At 35.3% G+C, this 13,807-nt stretch overlaps 2 protein-coding genes across 2 annotated transcripts in view; one reads left to right on the forward strand and one right to left on the reverse strand.

Annotated features, from left to right (window-relative positions):
- The window catches only part of LOC126972445 (chitooligosaccharidolytic beta-N-acetylglucosaminidase), a 561,898-nt gene extending 556,787 nt beyond the window's left edge, over positions 1 to 5,111 (forward strand). Inside the window, exon 11 of the transcript XR_007731139.1 lies at positions 5,054 to 5,111. The gene's annotated coding sequence lies outside the window, so the exon portion shown is untranslated. The remainder of the gene's footprint in view (positions 1 to 5,053) is intronic.
- A 4,798-nt stretch (positions 5,112 to 9,909) lies between these two features.
- Positions 9,910 to 13,807, reverse strand: part of LOC126972477 (dual specificity protein phosphatase 22-like) — a 61,618-nt gene continuing 57,720 nt past the window's right edge. The window contains exon 8 of the mRNA XM_050819274.1: positions 9,910 to 11,882. Within this exon, the coding sequence (XP_050675231.1) occupies positions 11,855 to 11,882 (28 nt within the window). The 3' untranslated portion in view covers positions 9,910 to 11,854. The remainder of the gene's footprint in view (positions 11,883 to 13,807) is intronic.

Raw genomic sequence — 13,807 nt, forward strand, 5'->3', positions numbered from 1 at the left:
TGAGTCTCCGGTCAATGGTAACTCCCAGGTATTTGACGTCCGGCCTCCATCGGAGTTCCTCCGACATCAGCTTCAAGGGTGAGGGTATTTTTGTATTTCCGGTGATGATCGCCTGCGTTTTCGTTACGTTCACAACTAAACGCCATTTTTTTAACCATGCTGGTAACGCTTCTAATTCTAGCAGTACGGCTGCGACATATTCTTTCTTGTTGTGGCTCACGGCCATCTTGTTCACCATCCGTGTGATATGCAAGGCGGTGGAGTGTTCCGGTCTGAATTGCTCCTCTCTCGGTTTTGTGTACGGCGTCACATGTTTCAGTAAGACTCTCTCGAAAAGTTTGGAGAGAGTGCTTAGCAATGTGGTGGGTCTGTAACTCTCCGGTTTGCGGGCGTCCTTCCCTGGTATTAGAAGCATCACCACCTTGTCTATTTTCCAGGCGTCTGGAAAGTGGCCGGAGCGGAATATGCCGTTAAAGATGCGAGTGAGCGCGACCATACTCTTCCCTGGCATGTTCCTCAGTGCTTCATTGGTAATTTGGTCCAGACCAAGTGCTTTTCTTGTAGGTAGGCGTTTGATAAGCCTCGACACCTGGCCTGGAGTCACGAACAGCTGGTCTTGGTCGTTTGTGGTCTCTTTTCCTGCTAGATATGCCTCCACAAGTTCCTCCACCCTTCTGGTGTGCTGGGGATCCAAGTCTGGATTTGGTGCGAACTGTCGCTCCAGACTGTCGGCCTTCGCGATCCAAAAGTGGTTGGACTGGTTTGGGGCTGCTGTTTGCATAGCTTGTGGACTGAGGGTACATCGTCATTTATTTTTAAAATGTGACTTTCCCACCCCTCGGCTGCGTACTCGTCCAAAGCTATGCGTACTTGCTGTATGAGATGGTTGAGGCGGCGTTTGGTTGTAGGACATCTTGTATGTTGCCACAGTTTCCTAGTCTCTCTCTTATCGTTTATAAGTGTCCGTATCTTCGCCGGGAGCTGTTCTTGCTTTTTCCTCGGCTTAGAGGTGCGCGTTGCTGACTTGAGAGAGAGCTGGATGGTGTTCGTGAGTGCCTCGGTTTCATTTTCCACGTCTTCGCTTGTAGTTACAGGCCCTGTTGTGCTTCTTGTATGCAATTCGTTTCGGAACACGTCCCAGTTTATTTTCCGTCTCGCAGGGGGATGTGAGACCCTACTACATCGACATGAAACTACCACTATACTATGCGAAATTTTCCTAGATGGTTTACGGCTAATTATATTTCGAATATCAACGTTCCTTCATTAATTTATTTCCTTTTTAAAGTCGCCCAGTAAAGCGGGCGGGAACGGCTAGTAATTTAATAAAATTTTTGTTTCTGGTTCAAATGTGCTTAACGTTTTCTAAGATTTTTTTAGTCCTGTGTGGAAGCGCCTGATGTATAGATAGATATGTATAAAAGTTTGTGGTTAGATTTCATTAGGTAGGTATAGTATCATTTAATTATTGTTTATTTTTGCAAGGAGTTACGAAATAATCACCAGGTCAGTCGGTAGACATTTCGAATGACGCAGTGGTGTAAACTCACCGGTCGAGATGCTAACCAGTTGTCCTATTGTATATTTTATTAATTAGAACATTTATATTGATGGCGTTACATCCGTGATGTTACAACGTCGTCGGTACTACTGTATCATTATGGCACGCGTAAACACGAACTTATAGTAATATAGGATGCTGTTCATAGAGATGGGAGGCGGGAAGAGCAGCGGTGGCTGCCGCTGCGCCCGCGGGGTACTCAATCAAAGCGACAAGTTTTAGGTTAGCGAGAGATGAGAGATAGTAGGTTACACTTCTTGTATTAAATAATTCACTTTTTAACGTTAAATTTTCGTTTAAATAAACGATAATCATATCATACTCCATTGTGACGGTGACTACGCCTGTGTTGTGTGAGTTACTTATAAGACTGGCAGAAGGTTCCGCCGCGGGCATCGCTTCATGGAGAAAAGCAGCTACGGGCGCGGCCGTGGTAACCGCCGCGTGAGACGAGCCGACGCCAGCCCCGGCGGCCGCTATTCAAGCAATCGTGTAAAATCACTTCTCCGTAAATCACTGACCTCTACTATTAATATACCACCGAACTAGCGCGGGCCGCTGTCAAAGTGCTTTTCTGCCTGTTTGATATTCGCCATTTTGGCGCTGTTGGCCATGTAGCGAGAGTGTGAGGTACTAAAACTAGTGATGACAGCCTCAGCAAACATCGATAGATGGTGGGAAACTATTTACAATAAGAATGTGTACTTTATTTAGTTGATTCTTGAAGTATATAATAATAACAACACGGAAAACGAACATATAATATAATAATAACACGGAAAACGAACGAAATTAATTTAAAATGCATAAATACTTCAGAGTATTTAACGTTCCTTCGCAGACATTTGTATTATACGTCAAAATTAGTTCCTTGGACGCTCGCGAGTGACGCATCAAATAGGCACAATAAATTAGCTGTCAAACATATGGAACAGCCTGTCCAGTGGTATATCCTATTTATAAAGGTCAGTGCCGTATTCGCACTCATACAACGCCTTAAGTTGGAATTCAGTGCGGGCCGCAGCCTATCACAACACGCGACGCTTCGTAAGTGACCTAAGAGATTTGGCCCGTTCCCAATGTACTATTTACAGATAGAGATAAATTACTACTTTTTACTGTTAGTAATTAGCTGTCAATAATCTGAAGCTGTCAAAATATACCCGATAAGTCATTCCTAATGCCTTATATTGGGACGCGTGAATTGCAATTTCCATACAAACTTCTATCGCTGGTAAGCTATACGTCCTCCCATTGACAGACAGCGTATACGGATAACGTGAGTTACCGTCGATAAGTTTATTGGGACAGAAAAGTCAACGATAGTTACGATTTTTATCTCAAATAGGCCACAATCGGAGATAGACTGAATATTGGGAACGACCGAAGTGAAACTATCCGTAAAATATGTTTAGAAGTGAAATAAAACACATGTTGTATTATTAAATTGTTTATTAAAATATATACAATTGCAATTCTAAAGCCGAGTTTAGAATTATGTACTTTGTTTATCATCATGTTAGCCATCACATGCAAATAATAAAATATATTTACTTAACAACTTTTCGCTACATACAAAGATAATTGATAACAGATTTTGACAATTGATAACGCGCCAATATTATATGAATATCATAATATAAACAAATATACATGAATATTGTTGTAAAATTGTTTGGTAATTTTATCAAAATTGATAAAAATAGTGCATTTAAATGTATTTAATAAAATATTTGATATTTAAATAAATAAAACAAATAGTGACAATGTCTTTATGAATACAGATTGTAATAATGTTTTGTTAAACCCATCAGTATCAATTATAGCAGGTATTAATAAATTAAAAAACATATATTCTGTAAACAATAATTATTCATTCCTCAAAACAATTCCACATCATAATATAAATTAAAGTACCTAATTAGTTACAAGTGCAACTTGTCAAAACAATTGTTCAATGCTGAACTACGCAAGGTTATTAAACTTTAATTCAAGGCTTTTTCGCCCAGAACATATAAAAAGAAAGTTACAGAAGTCTTAGGCTGGGTTGCACCATATTGTTGCTGTTATAGTTAAGGTTTAGTAAAATTTAACGTTAACAGTACGCTGACTTTGACATAGACTGCGGAATGGGTTGCACCATCGTATTCCTTGACATAGTTAAAGTTTAAAAGTGAAATATCAAGCCAATATCGAATATTTATTTGAAACTTTTGACAAGCTGCCATTTAGCTATTTAACATTAACCGGCGAGGATTGGACGGTTACGGTTATGACGTCATCTAAAAAATTGTCAAATGGTGCAATCTTAGATCATTTATACGTATGCATAGACTATGACAGCTGTGACTTTATAACTAACATCTATTTTGAACAATTCGCGCACACTAACACAGTGTCTTTATTGCTAGTGTAGGACGTAGCTTGTCACGCACACTAAACCAATATTCCTGGCCTGTTTTTATCGGTTGTCTAACAGCATGAGGCTCTATCTAGACGTATAAATTATCTAAGCAACACATTTTTTGCTTAACGGGTACTTTAACATGTTTGTTTTTCCTAAGTTAGTTAGTGTAACCCAGCCTTAGTATTGTTAACTCAGTACAAATTCCTGGACGAACGCCAGTTTTTTTTCGATAACTTTAACGATTGACAGCAGTTGTTTTCTTATATAAAAGGAAATAGGAATAAGGGACGAGACGAGCAGGACGTTCAGATGATGGTAATTGATACGCCCTGCCCATTACAATGCAGTGCCGCTCAGGATTCTTGGAAAACTCCAAAAAGTCTGAGCAGCACTACAATTGCGCTCGTCACCTTGAGACATAAGATGTTAAGTCTCATTTGCCCAGTAATTTCAATAACTACGGCGCCCTTCAGACCGGAACACAGAGTAATGCTTACACATTACTGCTTCACGGCAGAAATAGGCGCCGTTGTGGTACCCATAATCTAGCCCGCATCCTTTGCAAAAGAGCCTCCATCCCACTGGTAAGAAGTAGAATGCTTTTCTTTTACAATTTCCTTTAACCCAGTATATTATATTACCCTATTTACAATTATAAATCTGTTTATTTTTATAAAGATATGCATTGGTACAACTTAACTGTTAGCTCCATATATTTAATTAGTAAAAATATATTATAGTACTTTTATGACATAAACTATATTCAGTAATCAACAACAAATTTAATATTATCCAATTATTAACAATTGTTTTAGTGCCCTAAGTAATTCAATTTCTATTCGAACAATAATTATAGTAATGTTCATCGTTTATATTTATATATAGTTGTCGCAAGGCTTACGGCCGTTCCCAATATACTAACTACAGATAGAGATAAATTACTACCTTCTACTGTCAGTAATTAGCTGTCAATAATCTGAAACTTTCCCAAAATAGGTCATTCTTATCGCCTTATATTGGGACGCGTGAATTGAAATTTCCATACAAACTTCTATCGCTGGTAAGCTATACGTCGTACGGATAAGGTGAGTTACCGTCGATAAGTTTATTGGGACAGAAAAGTCAACGATAGTTACGATTTTTATCTCAAGTAAGAGATAGACTGAATATTGGGAACGGCCTTTAGAGAAGCTGTGAAGCAGTTTTAATGCAATTTAGCTGCCAAAAATAGCATATATAGATGTGTAATTTTTACGCACGGAACGCGAGACGTCGCGGGTTCGAGTCTCGCAAAGTTTATAAATTTTGTTTTAAAATTTTATATGTGTAATTAATCCCAGAAGTGAGGGTTACTTTAAAAAAATAACAAATTTATTACATACAATAATTGTTTATATTAATATGGGTACCCATAAAGCCCATATTTACATCAACAGCGTGCATATTGGTCGCGACAGATTTCTGTTCTGTCGTTAGAAGAATAAAGATTATTTAAACCTAATATCAACTTTATTTAATATAATATATTAAAACATAATAAACGAGATTAGTCACGGGGCGGAAATCGACGTGTGGAAATTCCCCATTATGGCATTGCGTCTCACATAAGAATTATATACGAGTCATTTCGAAGTCTTTCTTTACTCAAAATTTTGTAGCCATAGTTATCACCATATTTAACAAAATTTAAATAAATATTAAAATTAAAAAAAAAATTAAAAATTAATAAAACTCAATATAAAACAAGCACCTAGTTTGAAATCTCAATATAGTATACAGAAAAGAGGATGTAAATACTACGTTACAAGAGGCTCCCAAAGTAAAAAATTAAATTTAGTTTTGTATGAAACGTGCAATGATTTGACATAAGTTTGAAATAGTAGTAATTACATTATGGCGATTGGCGACGAAGTATAATCCGGCTAAGTTTGTAAGCGAACAGTTGCTTAAAACGAAGTGGATTTCGGCTATCTCCGTTTTTACAAGATTATAGCCGTCATCTGTCAATCTATCAATGTCTGCACGTGACATACAATCGAGAGATTCGTTTTTTTCTTAGAGTTTCGCTAGGCTGGTAAACAGAAACTTAATTTTACATATCTGTCAATCATTGTAGCGACTATATAAATAGTTTTATTGAGATTACTAAGATTTTTATACTTATAAGTAGGTATCTATTAGAAAAAAATATGTACAACATAGGCACGGACTAGTAAAAAAATAAGGACTCCGTGTCACCGTACATAACAGTGTAGCACCAAAACCAGCCGATTAACGTGTAAGTACAGAGCCCCACGCACACACTTACACTACTACAGGCCGATAGGCGGCCATTATGAGAAATGTCATCGTCTGTGACATATCAGTTTGCGTCTCAATAAAATATTTAAAAATTGTGAAAAAGTGTAAAAACGATACTATATAAGTATTTGTGGCATTATATTATGATTATTTAAGGGATAAAAAATTGTGTAACTAGTATCATCTAGCATCATAACTAGTACCCCGTAACGGCACACACATTAGCATAACGGTGCTTCACTTGCTATTATCACGGCGCGGAGTCCTTCTTTATTTACCCGTCCGCGAATATAGGAATCAAAGTTATGCCAAAAGAGTTAGAAGCTACGCTTAATATAATAGAAAAGTTTAATTTGTTTATGCACTTAATTATTATTTACGTTTTGCTTATAAGCTAAGCCACGCTTAGCAAAATCACTCAACAACCTATTCTCACAAAATATGTCGGTAATTGACAAAATATTGTTATGAAATAATGTGTGCTTTGATTAAGGATTGGTCTCCAAACACCGAACTCTAAGTACAATAGCTGTTTTATTACGGCAACTATTAGATGCTTGTGTGCGTGGCATCTTGACATCTTTCAAATTTTGTAACACACGCTTCGTGTTATTTTACATTGAAATTAATAAAAAACAAAATACCTACTGATGATATGTGATCCCAGTGTTCTTTCTTGTAGTATTATTTGTACAAAGTTTTACTACGCAACGCGGCATTTAAGTTTCAATTATTAGCAAAGTTTAACAGAGCAAGTGGCACGTCAACGTCACACATTTTTGGCGCACTTTGCGACTTCGCCTTCGGTAACTAGTTGGAGCGCAGCTGAGACCAAACCTTAATCTAAGATCATAGCATTGAACACCACTTCCGAAACGGTTGAGCTTTAATGACAAGAAACAACCAACAAACATATTTCCACTCTTTAAATAAATATAAATTACAGATTCATCATTTTATATTTTCTTCCAATTAAAATCAATCTTATCAAGCGTTTCAACAGAAAAGCTTAAACATCCACGAGTAAGTTAACAATAAAAGACAATCATAATTCAGCACAGTAGGTTGCAGCATCAATCCACTGTACATAAATAAGGCAATCATCGGAGTATTATGTATGAAAATATATACTATTGTTACGAACACACAAAGCACAAAGAAACAAGCGCCATCTAGTATTGAGTAGGGAGTTTCATGTTTTCTTTGATCATTGAGTGGTTTTACTGGTTAACGCTAGATGGTGCTAGTTTCTTTGTGCTTTGTATGTTCGTAACTCTATAATATTATAAGTAAAAATATATTTACCGTAACAGTACGAAGTAGAAGTAGACTTCCCGATGACAGGAATTTTAAAAGCCGAGGAAAATATACATCGGGGTTCTACTCAGAATTTTTTGAATACCTCTTAAAATTAGTTCAACATAAATTCATTTCATTATGTGCGCGAATTCGCATTCCATTCCCTATATACTATCTACAAATAGAGATAAATCACTACCTTCTACTGTCAGTAATTAGCTGTCAATAATCTGATGCTGTCCCAATATACCCGATAAGTCATTCTTATCGCCTTACATCGGGGCGCGTGAATTGCAATTTCCATACAAATTTCTATCGCTGGTAAGCTATACGTCGTCGTGACAGACAGCGTGTACGGATAAGGTGATTTACCGTCGGTAAGTTTATTGGGACAGAAAAGTCAACGATAGTTACAATTTTTATCTCAAGTAAAAGATAGACTGAATATTGGGAACGGCCATTAATGTATAATCTGTGATTTTTTAAGTATTTATAAAGCCTTATCTCTATTAATAAATGACTTATTCTTTAGATAAGTATAATTTTAATACTAACAGCTATATAGTAATTACAACCATTTATTAAGTTGAGAAAGATGAAAATTTGAAAGAAGAAAATATTATAAACCTTATTATTATTAATATTAGATTTTAGAATGTATAGAATCTGTCTCAGGTTGAAGATATACTTTTAATGTTGTCTTATGATTTACAATCGCTTATACCGTAAAGAAACGCGAAATATTCACCATAACATCTAATAACATACAGTAAAAGCTGCGTATATATCGCGAGGTATATGTTCCCTATATATGCCGCGAATGTGGAATTGTAATGGGAATACGTTCCTAGGTGACAAAATAAAGAACAAATACATATTTTATATGTTTTTTTGACCATATTGCTTAATTATTATCTTCAGGCTGTTATGGTTGAAGGAATTATGTAATATTTTATTGCTTGCCAGTTTTTTTTTAACAATAAGAATAAGGGACGAGACGAGCAGGACGTTCATCTTATGGTAATTGATACGCCCCGCCCATTACAATATAATCCCTCTCAGGATTCTTGGTAAATCAAAAATTCTGATCGGCACTACAATTACTGTTTTATTTATCTTCAGACCTGTAGATTTATTCTGTAGATCATTTTACAGGTATTTTTTTAATATAAGAGGGGGGAAACTGGCTAGAGACTCACGTGATGGGGTGCAAGTGAAATGACTCAGTGACGAGCGCAGTTGTAGTGCCGCTCAGAATTTTTGGGGCTTTTCAATAATCCTGAGCGGCACTGCATTATAATGAGCAGGGCGTATCAATTACCATCAGCTGAACGTCCTGCTCGTCTCGTCCCTTATTTTCATAAAAAAAAGGTTGTGAGGCAACCGCTCTTGGAACGCAAGACAAAGGTAGGAATATACTCTAATCTTAAAGGTCCCTAAGTCGTATCGGTTCAGGAAACCAGTAGCCGGTAATTAATTCCACAAAGTTGGTAACTGTGCGAGGCAAGCACTCATAAAACTCAGACTACATGATGTGAGTAGAATTTCGCATTTTGACGTGACATTTGACATTTGAGGGTAGTATAGTGGAGGTAGAAGCTTAGCAGAGCTTAATGCCTACCAGTAATATTTAATGGATGACATCCTGAGACATATTCTACACTAAAGAGTATGTAATAGTACGCAAAAATTTATTAATACACCCGACTTCACAATTTAGAAATAGAGCAAAACCCGCTTAAGACGATTTCACAGGGACGAAACCACAGAACAGTTTAAAGAGATGTCTTTTATATGTTCTGGGGATCGATATACCTGTTCATATTAATATCGAATATGGACGTACTAAATTATATATTTATATATTAACTTAAATACGTAGGGTAATATTAATTGCGTTATTTAAAGTAATCGCTTATTTTGGTTTGACAGAAAGTATTTTATGCATTAGAAATTACAAGATTTTCAACATTAACTTTTACAGTGCCTCTTCGCTTTGATTTAAAGAAGCTGCAAGTTAAATCAGTAACGATAAGTTTTGCTCTTAATAGTGATTTTCATTATTATAACACTAGAAATAAGAGATTGCTCGTAACTAATTCTAGTAGGCTTTATAAGATACATAATAGCTTTAAGGGTAAATGTATACACTTCTATAGTAAAGTCTCAGCCACTGTTCAGGCATTATCTATTTAAATGTTTTATAAAAAAATGGCTCTGTCGTAAATCCTATAACTCCACTGCTGAATATCTAAATGATCGGACAGCCTGGGACTAGATTGTGATTGTGACTGTACAATATTGTATATTTTAATTGAAAAGAGCGCAAAAAAGAATACTGGGAGAGTTTCTTGCGCCGCTTCTTCTCTCTCAGAGCGCCATTTGTTTCCGAAGCGGTAATAGTATCTAGTAGTTATTAGAAATGACATCAAAAAGAATTCTTAAGGTATCAATTTTGAGAAAATAAATGCCTTTATGCCTTTAACAGCTGATAATATCTGGACGATTGATTAAAATAGGAGTTGACTCCTCTTCGCTTTTATCATTCTCACTTAGGCCTCCTTTTTGTGTGTTATTCACATTCTCGATAAGTTGTTAGAGTATTAAACGGGATGAAGGAATCGTAAACATGTCTTAAGTTGACTGTAATCAAATCAAATCAAATCAAAATCAGTTTATTCACGTAGGTCACGGAAATGAGACTTATGTCAAAAAAAATAAAATATTTTTCTTATTGAATCTACCACTACTTCGTAAAGGGTTGAGCTAATGAGAAGAAGTCGCAAGAAACTCATTGCCACTCTTTTATATCAAAATTTACATTTACAACGATTTACAAATCATTTCAACTACAATATAATATGTAAAATGATACAACAAACACACTCAAACGTCAAATAGTCAATGTCTTACACCAGTATGTCAAAAAAAATGTAAAATGGCGTATAAATGGCGTATTATGCTAGAAATCTTATTAATCGGGTTCTACTGTACTTCTTCAGGAATACTTTCATCAGCATAGTAGGTAGTAAGAGCTACTTCTTGTGTATGTATTTATGTATTTATTACTAGAGCTTATTCACTTATTTTTACTTATATAACTATAGCACTGCCAGCAGTCAGAAATATGGTATTTCATTCACCGGTGGTAATTACAATATTACAGTAATAATTAAGTTACTTTACAAAGGTCTTATTTATAAATGCATTATTACCATTTAAATATGTGTGAAATAGTAGTTATAATAAAAACAACAATTCTATGTTCAAACGAAATTAAAGAAACAAAAAAAAACTCCTAAACAAGTCGAGATATACTTAACAAATCAAGAATATTCAAGAACATAATTAAATTATATTATATACTTACAATATACTAACGAATAGACAAGCTGACAGCTCGATAATGCGTAACCAATTTTCATTTGTCGATGTGCGCGTTAAGATTCAAAATACTAAGGAGCTGATGGATGGCGTGGCTGACTTTTTACGACTTTCCACCAAAATCGGTCACTATAACAATAAATTCGCTATCCTTTTCTATCTTGCTGTATCTCCGTTAAAGATGTTCTTCTCTCTTGAACTCTTTGTTCGTCTATGTGCTAGTATATTGTAAATCAATCGTAACTATGGTCAATGTATTATGCAACACAGTTGTACATTGACTGATTGCACTCAATCTTACTTAATTTATACGTCTGAATATACTGTGACATGTGAACAAGTCGAAGAAATTAGCGGGTAACTGTAAACCTCTATTTTGGTCGCGCGCACCCTTAAACAAAGTGACATGCGTATCGCGAGTGTAATACGTAGCTTGGCATGCACACTAAAGTAATAAACCTGGACTGTTGTTATGCGTTCTGTAACAGCAAAAGACGTATAAAATATTTAAGCACTGAGTATACCAACTATGATGCGTAGCACAAACTATTCGTCAATACATTTATTTATCGTTTTGGGATAAGCTCCCGGCGTTCAACCCAAGCCTTATTTCCAGTTGCACTAGAAAAATAACATTTTAAAAGATATATCTTTATCTTAAATTTTAGCTTATCTTAACCACAAAAAGTCATTGGTAGCTTGAAGCGATAGTGCAAGGCATTACAAGAATAACAATATGGACTCGTTTATAACAACACCAACATTAGTTCGTCCAACTTCCATGTCACACCATAAATAGTTCGTTTAATAGTTCATCTGTCTTCTTCATAGGACCATAACTTGGACTCCTCTATATAACTACATGTCGAATGGGCGGATGAAAACCGGGTGTAAAAACTATGCTATGAACAGCGTTGCAGGGCACGTGACCTGAAATAAATAGAATTAACAATTATATTTATTTGCTAGATAAAATATTTACAATTTTGTTTTAAGCAGCTAAAGCAGCTTCTAATAGACCATAACGACCTTACAAATAAACTTGGTATGAGGTTAGAACTGAGAATAAACCAAGAATATGCAAAACGCTGAATATATCGCTGACAACACTGTCAAGTGTCAATACAATGATAATTCGGCCTATGGACTTGCATCCCGTGCCACTAAATAAATAAAAAAAAAGTGAGTTAGTACTTATGTAGATAAAAATCCTTAAAATTATTTATTCCTCGTGCTATTCTGCGTTTGTAGAAAGAAAAATATTGTAACAATCATGCAGCGATGGCTTTGATAATTAATTATTAAATAACGAATACGGCTGTATGGGCTTGAACCCTTTGCCTATGCTAATAATGGACGAAGAAACCAAAAAAAAAATAACGAGTGTCGCAAATGTCAGAAAATTTTAGGAACCAACTTCAACCTGTTACTTTTATGTTACAGTGATGCGCGTGCTTTTAAAAATTTCACTCTCATTACTTTTTCATAACTTCAAATATGATAATTCTGAAGTTTTCCGTCAGGCTGTCTTGTAAATAAACGCGGGAAACGTTATATGTCAAAAACCAATGACAAGCAAAATGTATTACATTTTGTACATTACATTACAGTACATTTTGTATTTGTATTCTTGTTATTATTATACTCAGGTATAACTTTATACCAAGTTCATTTGTTAGGCCGTAAAAATGTTTCAATAGATATTGATGTATTAACATGCATCGATAAAACTTTCACAGACATATTCTTGCACTATTTGTGTGAAGTAAAGGAATACGAAAAATTAACATTTATATTTGACCACCCATATCAAGCCCAGTGGTTAGTGATCCTGCCTACTGAGCTAGTGTCTGTTTCCAAGTCATGGATGTTTATAAGTATTAATGTTTTCTTGTACCCAATGTACCTACTTACAGGCTATGCCTAGTTTTGGACAAGATAATTTATATAAAGTGTGTCAATATTTATCTTATTAGTTAATCTAACTGGACGTAATAACGACCAATTACAATAATCCTTGTAGATGAAGTTAATTGTCATTGTCCAATTGGAAGGAAAATGTGTATGAAATCATTTATTTTGATGAACGCTAATTGAACGTCAAAAACTGCCATTCATATGAAAAAAATCAAACAATGTTTACATTAAACCTCTAAACTACATATAATGAAGTCCTGGTAAATGACCCATGATTTCAACCGCTATAAAAAACTTTACTATCACTTCTACCATACTTATGTTGTCCTGGTACTTATGTCGTAATACGTCGTGCGCATGACGTCCGAATATAATAAGGCATTCTTGCGTCATACATAAGACAATCTCTTCTTCAACTATGATGGCCTGGTACCAAAACATTGTATTATGGTTCCTCTCTCATTTTCTCCCACGAAATCTTGTCTGACGAAATTGAACTAAAATTGTAAATTTAGAAAGAACAATATTGTAATAAAGAACGTATTAAATACAACTAATAAAAATAGGTACCGCATAATTTATTTAAATATAATTAAACTACCTTTACACAATAAGTAATGTTTAATTGAAATTTATTTAATTATCAGTATTTGTTGTTCAGTAGACAATAAATGAAGTTACAAGAGGCTGAAGTATGATACAAATGGTACAAGTTGACCAGCTAACGTCAGGGTGTCAAATTTGTGTGTCGGTGTGCACATCATAACAATTCACTGTGTTCACACCAAAAAATACAACTTTAAAAATCGTACTTTGAATGGCGTAGTATTTTCAAAAGCAGAACTGAAAAATATGAAATTACAAAGAAAGCAAGAAGGGTAAGCTTGCCGTCTGTTGCACTGCAGAATAGTTGATGCAAGATAAATTTATATCCATTG

Source organism: Leptidea sinapis, chromosome 26 (genome assembly GCF_905404315.1).
Source record: "Leptidea sinapis chromosome 26, ilLepSina1.1, whole genome shotgun sequence".
NCBI lineage: Eukaryota > Metazoa > Arthropoda > Insecta > Lepidoptera > Pieridae > Leptidea > Leptidea sinapis.